This window comes from Gadus macrocephalus, chromosome 16 (assembly GCF_031168955.1).
Source record: "Gadus macrocephalus chromosome 16, ASM3116895v1".
Lineage (NCBI taxonomy): Eukaryota > Metazoa > Chordata > Actinopteri > Gadiformes > Gadidae > Gadus > Gadus macrocephalus.
The window spans coordinates 25,339,820-25,351,889 of record NC_082397.1 but is presented as its reverse complement, the minus strand read 5'-3'; the positions used below and the strand labels follow the sequence as shown (position 1 = coordinate 25,351,889).

The following is a 12,070-nucleotide window of genomic DNA, read 5'->3' as shown; positions in this document are numbered from 1 at the left end:
ATTTGCTTTAGACAGCCTCGCTCAAAAAGAGAGATAGAGATAAAGATAGACAGACAGAAGGAAAGACATACAGACAGACAGACACACAGTGGGTGAGAGACAGACAGACACACAGAGGGTGAGAGACAGACAGAATGAAGAGAGAGAGAGAGAGAGAGAGAGAGAGAGAGAGAGAGAGAGAGAGAGAGAGAGAGAGAGAGAGAGAGAGAGAGAGAGAAGATAATTTATGGGTTAGACCAGTGGAGCAAGTTATAGGGTATATAAAAGAAAATGCAACAAGCCAGTGATGGATGAAGGCATTCTGTACACAATATTGGTTGTCTGGTGTCTGGAAGACTAATAGCGACAGCAGCCCCACATACAGACGGTTGGAGTCATGATGGAACCAGATATCCCATTGTAATCTTCTTGGCATTATGATCGGCTCCAGTACAGTACCATATCTTTCTGATCAATCATACACGTACAATAGAGAGAGAGCGATAGAGCAAGAGAGAGCAATACAGAGCCAGACAGAGAATCATGGTCAGTGATGGGGAAAAACGAGGGGAGGAACAGAGATCGAGCTTGAGGTCGAGAGTGGGAAACAAACATTTAAAGCGAAAACATTAAAAAGCAAATTATACAGACTACAATTTCCCAAAACAAATGAAAGTCGGCCATAAATTGTGATCTGAAAGTGGAGGTTGGCTGAGGCTGACTAATCCTCAGCAGCCTGCCTGGACGATGTTAGTTCTCAATAAGAGAAGAGCAGTGTATAGCGCAGAGACTAGTTACCCACAGGAGACTGGGTAACAGAGTAATCAATAGGTAGCAGGGTTCACTGGATAAACAGTAGGCGAAGACTGCTGGTGGAGATGAGCCCCCTATAAAGCGAGCCGAGAAGCCGTTTAAGAAGCACATGGGTGTAAATTGCACGGAGCGGGGGCCAGCCCACAGGCAGAGAGGAACAGGGCCGGCCGCAGTCAGGGAAAACAGGCACGCCCGGGCCCGAGACCCATGGTTCCATGAGACCCACAGCAGCGTGAGACGAGGGGTTCTTCCAAACGGGCTAAATGCACAGAGCAGTAGATGAGGAGACGGGAGGGCTCCTCTGGTTGGCCAGGTGTTCAGTGAGCCAGTCACTCAGTTTAATAACCAGCCACTCTGGCAGCCAGCCAGCCGTGAAGTAGGTGTGTTAAGACAAAGCATGCGGCTGGTGGCGGTGTGTGTGTGTGTGTGTGTGTGTGTGTGTGTGTGTGTGTGTGTGTGTGTGTGTGTGTGTGTGTGTGTGTGTGTGTGTGTGTCAGCACATAGCAGAGCTTCGATCGGGCCCAGAAAATCAAGCCCGACCCGACACATTAACTGTAATTATGAGCCCGAGCCCGATTTCAACCCTACATTTTTTTTAATACATGGGATGCGTGCGAGTGGAGGAGGCACGTGAGCTGCAACATGTGTGGTGTTTTTTTACTTTGTGTTACTATGTACACATTTGTTACTAAGGCCTACTCTGCTTAATATATATAGGCCTATAATATTTCTGTTTATGGCATATATTTCTCCTCAGATTAGGCCAATCAAGCAATGATTTAAAAAAACAAGGCCCGGCCTGACCCGGCCCGAGGATAGTTGTGGGAAATATCGGCCCGTCCTGGCCCGCGGGTCGGGTCGGGCTCAGGCTCGGGCAGAGAATCTAAACTCTAGCACACAGCCAGGCAACTATTGGAGAGCTGTCAGTGCCTGCAACAAACTCTGTGATGTGTGGCTGCTCCTCCAGCTTACTTTGGAGTCTGTCGAGAAAGTGAGAATGTCTTGCCAGTTGGTTTGTGTCATTGTGTGTGTGCCTTTGTGTGTGTGTGCTCATGTGTGAGTACTGTGTGTGTGTGTGTGTGTGTGTGTGTGTGTGTGTGTGTGTGTGTGTGTGTGTGTGTGTGTGTGTGTGTGTGTGTGTGTGTGTGTGTGTGTGTGTGTGCGTGCGTGTGTGTGTGTGGTCGTTGGTGTTCATTTACATGTGAGGAGTGTAGAAGGTACAGGGATCAATGATAATCAGTGGCTGTTGAGCTGGACGTTGAGCCAGGGATTCAGCCCGCACACGCCTTCACGCACACATGCTTCTTCACCGAGATGCTCATGCACACGCACGCACGCACGCACACACAAACACACACACACACACACACACACACACACACACACACACACACACACATATACAATAAAGACCTCAAAACAAAAGCGCTTACACATGCTTGAAAAAGTAGAAACTCAAAAATGCATGAGTCTTATTTTATGGATTTTCTGCACACCCCTCTGACATTTTCATCTAACGCCTCTCTTTCTGTCTCCCCCTGGCCCACCCCCCTCCCCTGGGTGCTGAGCCTACCTCTTGGAGGTGGTCTTGATGATATCAGAGACCTTCTGCATGTAGTCAGTGGCCAGGACCACAATCTCCTCCTCCTCTGAGAAGTTGTCGCGGAAGATGCGGTCCAACAGACGCTTCCAGTGGAACTGAGAGAGAGAGAGAGAGAGAGAGAGAGAGAGAGAGAGAGAGAGAGAGACTTCAGATAGAAAACGGCGGTGGGCTTGACTTAATGGGAGTTGGTGCTACTTATAGGAAATGTTAGATTCATATTTTATATCATTTGTGAAGTCCAATATCATGGACTTGATGTCACATTTAATACAGAAACTCTATCCCCTACTGAAGTTCAGATCGGTCTCTCCTTTCAACACACCATATGAAATGCTAAAGTATATTGAGCCTTGCCAATTTCAGGATGTTTAAAAGTGTTATTTATGCTATGTTGCACAAAGTGCGATGCAGGGGTGTGTGTTTTGTAGGTGTGACTACAGGGTAGGACATGTGGTGTGTGTTGGCATGACTACAGTGTAGGTCCAGTCCAGGGGTGTGCGTTGGTGTGACTACAGTGTAGGTCCGGGGTTGTGTGCGTTGGTGTGACTACAGTGTAGTCCACCTCAACTCCCCTTCCTCCTCCTCTCGGTTCCTTCCCCCCTCCTCCCCCCTGTTTCTGTCTTTCTTTGTTCCTTCTCATTGTCTCCCTTCCACCACCTGCGGTCCCAGCCTTTAATGTGTCCCCCCCCCCTGCCCAGACACACACTCATACTGTGTCCTTTCCCCATACCTCTGCCCCCCCCCCACCCCCTCTTCATCTCCTCCTCCATAATCCCTCTCTCTCTATCTCCCTCCATGTCCTACAGGGCCAGACTGCCTCTCCCCAACACAGTGTGTGCCAGTATTAGCTGGAATGATAGAGATGAAGTGTGTGTGTGTGTGTGTGTGTGTGTGTGTGTGTGTGTGTGTGTGTGTGTGTGTGTGTGTGTGTGTGTGTGTGTGTGTGTGTGTGTGTCTACCGCTTCAGTGCACATTGAATTCCTAGCCCTGTGGATCCACACAGTCACTTGTGGCGCTGTGTTAAAACGCTTCACTAGCCTTCGTTCACATCTTAATCCATGCAGAAAAAAGGGGCATTTACATTCTCTCAGGCAAACGCACAAATACAGTACGAGACAATAGACACACTGCTGCTCGGCGCACACGCGTTTGTGTGTGTGTGTACTTATGTGTGTGTGTGTGTGTGTGTGTATGTCCATGCGTATGTGTGTGTGTGCATGTGTGTGTGTGTGCGTATGTACTGTATGTGTGTGTGTGTGTGTGTGTGTGTGTGTGTGTGTGTGTGTGTGTGTGCTTATGTTTATGTGTGTGTATGTATGTACGTGCATATGTATGTGCATGTGTGTGTGTGTATGCATATGTGTATGTACGTGCGTATGTGTGTGCATGTGCGTGTCTGTATGCATATGTGTATGTATATGTGTATGTGTGTGTGTGTATACGTGCTTATGTGTGTTTGTGTGTTTGTATGGTTAGGCGTATTTGTGTGTGCGTGCGTCTGCGTGCGTATGCATATATGTATGTACGTAGGTACGTAAGTGTGTGTGTGTATACGCGGGTATGTGTGTAAATGCGTGTGCATGTGTGTATGTACTCACACCAGGAGCGCTGCGCTGCAGTTGTCTCAGAGTGATTCGGTTGTACATGTTGCTGATGTCTTTCCTCTGGTCGTCGTATTCTGAGACGGTGATCTGGATTACACACACACATATACATGCATAAAACACACAGAATTCACTTTAAATTTCTCCACCTTTCTTCTGACCCAGCCCCACACACACACACACACACACACACACACACACACACACACACACACACACACACACACACACACACACACACACACACACACACACACACACACACACACACACACACACACACACACACACCTACATTGGCAAGGCGTGTTTCCAGCTGGAGTATTTCCTTGGACTTAAGCGTTGCGTTGTGTGCTCCCAGCATGCTGAGCAGCCTTTCCATCAGGGCCTTGTAAGCTGCGAGGATCTGAGAGCAGAGAGAGAGAGCAGAGAGTGAGAGCAGCGAGTAAGAGCATAGGTTGAGAGCAGAGAGAGAGCAGAGAGTGAGAGCAGGCAGACAAGCCTCAGTGGTCAGTGGTACCAGGTCTGTTCAGCTCACTCTTCCTCCGTTCTTCACTGCGGTTTGACTGCTTGTTGTGTTGGTGTAAACAATCAAGGCATCCAGTGTTGTGACGACCAAATAAGCATGTCCAGAGGAGCTGGAGTGTGCGCTTGGACTCGATTTTCCATTACAAGAGGCCTGGTTTGTTTGTGTTTGTGTTGCGATGCCGCTAACCAGTGGCACGCTTGTAAATGAATTGTGAAGGAAGTCAAGCAATTAGTTTGGCAGCACTTTACAATCATTCACATTCATGGCCAGGATAAGCTGCCAGCAAAGACAACCAATGAGAGGAACTCACTGTTGGCTGCATCGCTGCAATAAATAACACTTTCATGTAACTTTTGTCATCCCCAAGGAAACCGACTACAGGTGTGTGAAAACAGTCGTAAATCCAGCGATGTTAACAGACTTTAATGGCCGAGTCGCCTCCATCACAGAGAACAGGCGTAAGAGGGGGCTGGTGGTGGGGGGGGTGACATATGGCCAACAGGACAGGGCAACAAAGACAGGAGATGACAGAGCGAAGCCTCTGGTTTAATCAGATGAGAGGGTCGATACATGGACAGATGGGCCGAGGAGGGAGAGGGAGATAGAGAGTTAAACAGAGACGAAGAGAGAGAGAACAAGAGAGAGGAGAGTACCTTGACACTGTCCTCATCTTGACCCAAGTAAAGACTCCTCTCTGGTAATGTGAGTCCCTCTTGATCAATCTACGCAGACACAAACACACACATAAGCACAGAAAATTTAAAATATGGCATGTTGTAGTTAGGACATAATGAAGGTGGGGGTTGTTCAGTGGACTGAAGTACGTAAGAGAAAAACCTAATTCTTGTGTTAACTGTAATTGTAAAGATATTTCAGGAAATAACAATGGAGTATTGTGTCCCTCTCCAAAGGGGGACAGAGGGCTTGAACATAGGATAACATATGGTATTGTGTCCCTCTCCAAAGGGGGACAGAGGGCTTGAACACAGGATAACAGATGGTATTGTGTCCCTCTCCAAAGGGGGACAGAGGGCTTGAACACGGGATAACATCTGGTGTGTCCCTCTCCAAAGGGGGACAGAAGGGCCTGAACACAGGATAACATCGGGGGATCTGCTACTCACCCGGATGGCGTTCCTGGACGAGTTCTTGTCGTCCACGTTGACGGTGAGGGAGAAGAACACTGCGGTGCTGAACACGCCCTGCGTCCGGTACAGCATCTCGTTGAAGTCGGGCCGCTGGGGGGCGCCCTCGTCCTCCCAGCCCGCACCCCCGGGCGCCGCCGCCGCCACCAGGTCCCATCCCCCGCAGCTGTCAATCACCTGGCTCATGGGCAGAGAGCCCAGGGCGTCAATCTCCCGGATGTCCATGCAGGAGCGGTAGAAGTCCTTAACTTTGCGTTCGGCGGAGTCGGCCCCGCGCCGCCTCACGGGCTCCAGCAGGAGGCGCCGCAGCTTCTCCTCGTTGTGCTCGCCGATGGCCGTGATGATGCCGTAGCTCAGCTTGTCCTCGGGGATGCCGTGGCGCCGCAGCCAGCCGCCGCATGCAAAGGAGTAGAAGTCCTGGCAGGGCTGGATGGTGGGGTCGATGTTGGCCTGCACGAAGCGCGCGGCCCGCAGCAGCGTGCGCCGCCGCTGGCAGTCGTGCCGGCACAGTGGGTCGGTCTGCGCCTCCAGGGAGAGGTACTTGAGCGCCAGCATGCTGCCCAGGATCACACACATGCCCGCCGCGAACACCAGCGCCGACAGCAGGCAGATCTCCCGCCGGCTCCAGCGTGGCAGGCCGCCCGCCCCCGAGCCCCCGCCCCCGTGGGCGCTGCAGGGGTCTCGGTTGCGCCCGGCGCCGCTGCTGCCGCTGCCCCCACGGCCCCGCGCCACGTGGCGGTCCAGGCTGCCCCCCAGGTGGAGGGTCATGCCGTTGCTGAGGACGTCGCTGCTGTAGCGCCCGCCATACTTGATCTCCTGGAACTCATCGTAGTGAGCGGTCAGGGAGTAGGTCTTCTCCATGGCAACCGACGGATGAGGGGAGGGGCTAGGTACTGTTGTCAAGGTGCAGGAGATGTGTTCTCAAAGGGGAGCCATGAGTGCATCAGTGCCGGGGGGGCTGAACTGGATGTCTGATGCCTCTTGCCGTGTTCTTTTGAATGCTCCTTCCCTTGCTTTTCTCAGGTCCTGTGGAAAGAGTGTCTATGGATGGGTGCGGGTGTTTGATTTCTGGGGTGCTGCTCTCTTCCACTCTCTATGTCTCCCTTCCTCTCCCTCCATTTGGTCTCTCTCTCACCGGTCACCTGGCAATAAAAAGGAGGGAGAGGGTGAGATGTGAACCATGCTTTATTTGTATTGATTCATGGTTTATTGTGAACAGCGATGAGGATTGGAGAGGAGCGATGGATTAAGGATGATATAGAGTGATGATTTATGGGTTTGGGATTTTCAGCCTCCATTGAGAGAAGGACAGACAGCAAAAGGAGCCCACTTGCTACGTGGAGGACACGGCCGTGTGCACACTCACACACGTGTGTGTAGGCCTATGTATGTGTGTGTGCACGCGCGTATGTGTGCACACACACACACACACACACACACACACACACACACACACACACACACACACACACACACACACACACACACACACACACACACACACACACACACTCACACACACACACTGGCAGTGGTCCAGAAATGATGATAAATGTTGTAAAGCACGTCTAATGACACGATACCAAATAAATAAACAAAAGTATGGTTCTCTTTTATTCCCGGACGAACGCACCAACACGAGAACGTTTTCAGAAACTAAAATAAACCCTTGTTCATACAGGGTGTCAAGGGTTTTTATTTGAATGCACTCGGTTCGAACCAATAACTATATCGACCAGAGATAAAAGTTACACCAACAAGACCCATAATACACAGACAACACTTTTACGCACAGAGATCACACCCTCCCCACACTGCGCCCAATAACCAGCCTTAATCAATCTCCGGGAGGGTCAATGGATCGATACAAGGAGGCACCCGAGGGTAGGGTTCAGATTTACAATCCAATTCACTTTGTCGCTGTGTGGATGATGAAGCGCGGGGAACGACACCAGCCCAGCCAATGATGGTGCGCTCTGACCAGAGGGGCCGGGGAGGCTGACCGTGAGGTCCAGAGCCGCTCTTCCTCCTCCTTATCGCCCGGGGCCAGACGCACATGCGTCAGGGACGCAGAGTTGGACACGGTATAAGTAGCCTGTATTTCTGCGCCAACTCCAAACTTGCCTCTTGCATTGTAAATATAAACCAAATGGTCAGTGATCCTTTCTTTCTCCTCGGATATGTCGCCTGGTCTAGAGTCGTGGTGTCACTCATTGTTGCAGTGACTCGCTCGTTTAAAACCATCAGCTGCGTTAGCTACTTCTCTTTGAGCAGTCGAGATCCAAACCCACACACTACTTTTGTTCAGTTCATAAGACATTTAGTATGATATTTAAGATTGGTCTCAGGTGCAACCCGTGATCTCCAGATCAATTAGATCATGAGATCAACCAGTCGTTCAGGTAACACCTAAATTAACGAGAAGAACAATTCAGCCAAAGGACGCTTTAACTACGTCGTTTCCCTATATGAATGTGTTAAATAATTCATTCCGTTTCTGTAACGGTCCCATGCCACGGCCATGAATCTCAGTCCATCACAGGCATGAAACATTATCAATGAGTTTGAGGATATAACTCACATGGAAGAAGTTCTGCCCTTCGATTCGTCTCGACGCGTTGCTGGAGGACCGCGTCTCCACAGTAGCTCCAAACTTGGTCACTCCTCACCCGTCCGTCTGTCTGTGGTCCAGCTGGGGAGGGACGGTTGGATATCTGGCAGAACAATGCGCGTTAGGCGTTGGGGTGAGTCGTCTGGATAACCGAAGCCCGCGGGGGAACCGGACGGCAGCTGGTCGCTCGGCTGCAGACGGTGAGCTGTGCCACCTTCTGCCGCTGCTGCAGCTGACACCGAATGTGGCGCCCAACACGGGGCTGGTTCTAGAGCGAGTCTAATGGAGGGGAGGGGACAGACGGAGAGGGAGGGATGGAGAGGGAGGGAGGGAGGGATGGAGAGAGAGAGAGAGAGAGAGAGAGAGAGAGAGAGAGAGAGAGAGAGAGAGAGAGAGAGAGAGAGAGACGAGAGAGAGAGAGGAACATATAAGTGTGTGTGTGTGTGATGCGAGGGACGCAGAGAAAGCAAAAACTTATTCTCCAATAAGTGCGCCCTATTTCTTTGATTGATTATATTTGGCCGCTGCACTGTGTGAAATTGCCAAATCAAAAGGGCTATTTTCATACATCTTCAAATCTAAATAGTCCCCAAATTATCCCTATGAAAACATTAATCTGTTCAGGGAACCAGAATCATAAAAATAAGGGGAAAAGCCACGCTAAATCAAATGGTCGACTAATAACATTATGCAAATCAGTTGAGTATCTTTACAATCCATTGAAATGAGCCCATTGTTCATGAGGAAGTCAGCACTGAGGTGATGGAGGCTGGGAGGCTAGGAGAGGAGGGACGGACATGTTGGGTGGAGCTTTTCTTCTTCTGCTCTCACACATGCTAATACTGTATGATGTCAATGGGTTTGTTGACATTTTATAAGGTGGGATGAGGCCTGCCTCGCCCTGGCTTCTCCATGGCCTCCGCATTCAGCCTCCACATGGTTCAGCCAGGATGTGAGGGGAGGCCTGCCTCTTCCTAGCCCCGCCGTTGACCCCTCGCCTCAGGCTGCGAGGGGGGTTCTCCCTGTGGGGGGCAGCCACCAGGTTGGTGTAGAACCTTCCCTGTTGGGGGCCTGACAACAGTCTGGTGTAGAACCCTCCCTCAGGGGGGCCGGCCAACAGTGTGGTGTAGAACCTTACCTGTGGGGGGCCGGCCAACAGGGTTGTGTAGAACCACAGGCCGGGTCCGGAGCTGCATGCCAACCTGAAGGGTGAAGCTCTGGGTCCTGTTTACTGGCTTGCTTTCAGTTCTGTTGTTTTACCTTGTGCGACCCAACAGGGCCGCCACCTTTCACACAGACAGCAGGGCAGCAGACCGCACGCCCTGTATTAACTTCCTCCAGTTTTTACTGGGCTACGATACAATGAATGAAGTTCATCGGATGTGCGGCTCATGTCTAATTTTCAGAGCCTCTAAAAATACCATATTTTGTCCTGGTTCACTTTACATCGTTAAGGTCCCTCTGGCTCCCCATTATCAAGGAAACCAGATGATTATATCTCTTCAAATGAGATGTATCTCTCTCTCTCTCTCTCTGGGGGGGTTAGGCAGAACCCAAGTGCACGGACAGACGACAGTTGAGGACAGTTTCAAGGATTTCATTCGGTACAGGATCGGGCAGGCAGAGAGCAAACAGTAAAGTCACCGACAGGTGGGCAGGGAATCGTCGGTGGGTCAGCAGGCGAGGGGTCGGCAACGGGAGGGCAGACAGGTAGGCGAGGAGCAGGAAACAGGGAAGCAGACAGGCCAGCAGGGACTCGACAACAGGCGGGTGGTCAGACAGGCGAGGGTTCGGAAACAGGTAGGATCAGAAACAGTTCAGGAGTTGCGGGAAAGGTCTGCGAGTATGAGAGACGATCTGGCAGAGACATAGGCCCCGTTCACACGAAGCCGAAATGGGCGAAACCGTTACGGTTTCGATCTATCCGGTTTCGGAGTATCTCCGTAAAGACGAAGCTAAGCGAAACCGGGTAGATCTGTAGAAACGCTGTAGTACACATTCCAGGCCCATAAGGGGCGCTGCTTCTGGTACAGAAATCCAGAAGAAATGAAATAAGAAGAAGAGGCGAGCATGCGCGTAAAGGCTGCCCTTATGCGCATGCTCGCATGTGATTTCTGAGACTCCGCGGGCTTAAGAGCCATTGGCTAGGAGGTCGAGGGGTGGGGCGATGACGTCATGGTTTGCGGTTTCAGTCGGTTTCAGGCGTACACACGAATCCAAAACGAAACCGCGTAGATTTGAAACCACCTCCGAGGGTGGTTTCAGAAGTTTGCGGTTTTGGTCAGCGGATTCGCCGGCTTCGTGTGTACGGAAGGCCGAACCGTACAAGACCTTTGCGGTTTCGCCATGAAATCGGCTTTGTGTGAACGGGGCCTGAGTGGAGAGAGAGGATTTATATAGAGGGATCACAGGTGAAGGTGGTTGGGTTAATTAGGGGAGATCAGGGTGGCAGGCAGGTGAATGGGAAATCCAGGGGCGGACCATGACACTCTTTGTCTCTCTCCCTCGCTCTCTCCATGCTGTCGATGCAATGAAGCTGACTACTCCACATCAACTCTCATACACACAAACACGCTCACAGTCTCCCCCCCCCCCCATCGATGGGGGGCTGAGCTATGAGCTATGGTCCGATGTAATTCTGAGACCCCCCCAGACACAGACGCCTCTTCTTAGATATGATAGAGGAGGAGAAGGGCTGGACACTGTGCATTTGTGTGTGTGTGTGTGTGTGTGTGTGTGTGTGTGTGTGTGTGTGTGTGTGACCCCTGTACCCCACTGCTTCCCCTCCGCCACCTCCTGCCTCCAGATGATCGGCCCACTAACACACACACACTCACTCACTCGCTCACTCGCTCGCTCGCTCGCACGCACGCACGCACGCACGCACGCACTCACGCACACGCACGCACAGATAAACACACACACAAGCACACAATGAACTGTCTCACACACACAGACCCACACACACTCACACATATACTCTCTCTCTCACACACACACACGCACACACACACACACACACACACACACACATAAACTCTTTCCTACACATACAAGCACACACAAGCATACACACACACAATCACACACTCACACAAAAACGTTCTCACACACACACACACACACACACACACACACACACACACACACACAGCAATCACCACCTGTGCCCTACCTCAGCTGTGTGAATGATTTGCCCCCTGCAGGGCTTCCATTTATTTGTGTGTGCGTGTTTGCATGTGTGCGCATGCATGTGCTTGTATCTGGGTGTGAAGCTTGTGTGTGTCAGTGTGTGTGTGTGTGTGTGTGTGTGTGTGTGTGTGTGTGTGTGTGTGTGTGTGTGTGTGTGTGTGGGTGTGTGTGTGTTTTTGTCTTTGTGCACGTGTGTGAAGGTGTGACGCCGTGTCTATGATTTATTTGACGGTCCTCTGGTCAACTTTGGGGCACTTTATGAAGGATGCTCTACAGAACAGCAGCACTGTTCTCCCCTCACAGCCTATGGGGAGACGCTACCCCCCTTGTCTCTGAGCCCCCTCACAGCCTGTGGAGAGACGCTACACCCCTGGTCTCTGAGCCCATCACCAGGAGAGACGCTACACCCCTGGTCTCTGAGCCCATCACCAAGAGAGACGCTACACCCCTGGTCTCTGAGCCCATCACCAGGAGAGACGCTACACCCCTGGTCTCTGAGCCCATCACCAGGAGAGACGCTACACCCCTGGTCTCTGAGCCCCCTCACAGCCTGTTGAAGCCATTACACTGATTTGTGTTTTACCCATGTCATAT

General features: G+C 51.3%; 1 protein-coding gene across 1 annotated transcript in view; it reads right to left on the bottom strand.

The window, feature by feature from the left end:
* LOC132473863 (endothelin-converting enzyme-like 1) overlaps window positions 1-8,551 on the bottom strand; it is a 36,882-nt gene extending 28,331 nt beyond the window's left edge. The window contains exons 1-6 of the mRNA XM_060074144.1: window positions 8,255-8,551; window positions 5,653-6,815; window positions 5,182-5,250; window positions 4,295-4,405; window positions 3,994-4,086; window positions 2,366-2,490 (exon numbers count right to left, since the gene is read on the bottom strand). Of these exons, the coding sequence (XP_059930127.1) occupies window positions 2,366-2,490; window positions 3,994-4,086; window positions 4,295-4,405; window positions 5,182-5,250; window positions 5,653-6,534 (1,280 nt within the window). The 5' untranslated portion in view covers window positions 6,535-6,815; window positions 8,255-8,551. The remainder of the gene's footprint in view (window positions 1-2,365; window positions 2,491-3,993; window positions 4,087-4,294; window positions 4,406-5,181; window positions 5,251-5,652; window positions 6,816-8,254) is intronic.
* Between the last annotated feature and the right edge of the window lie 3,519 nt (window positions 8,552-12,070).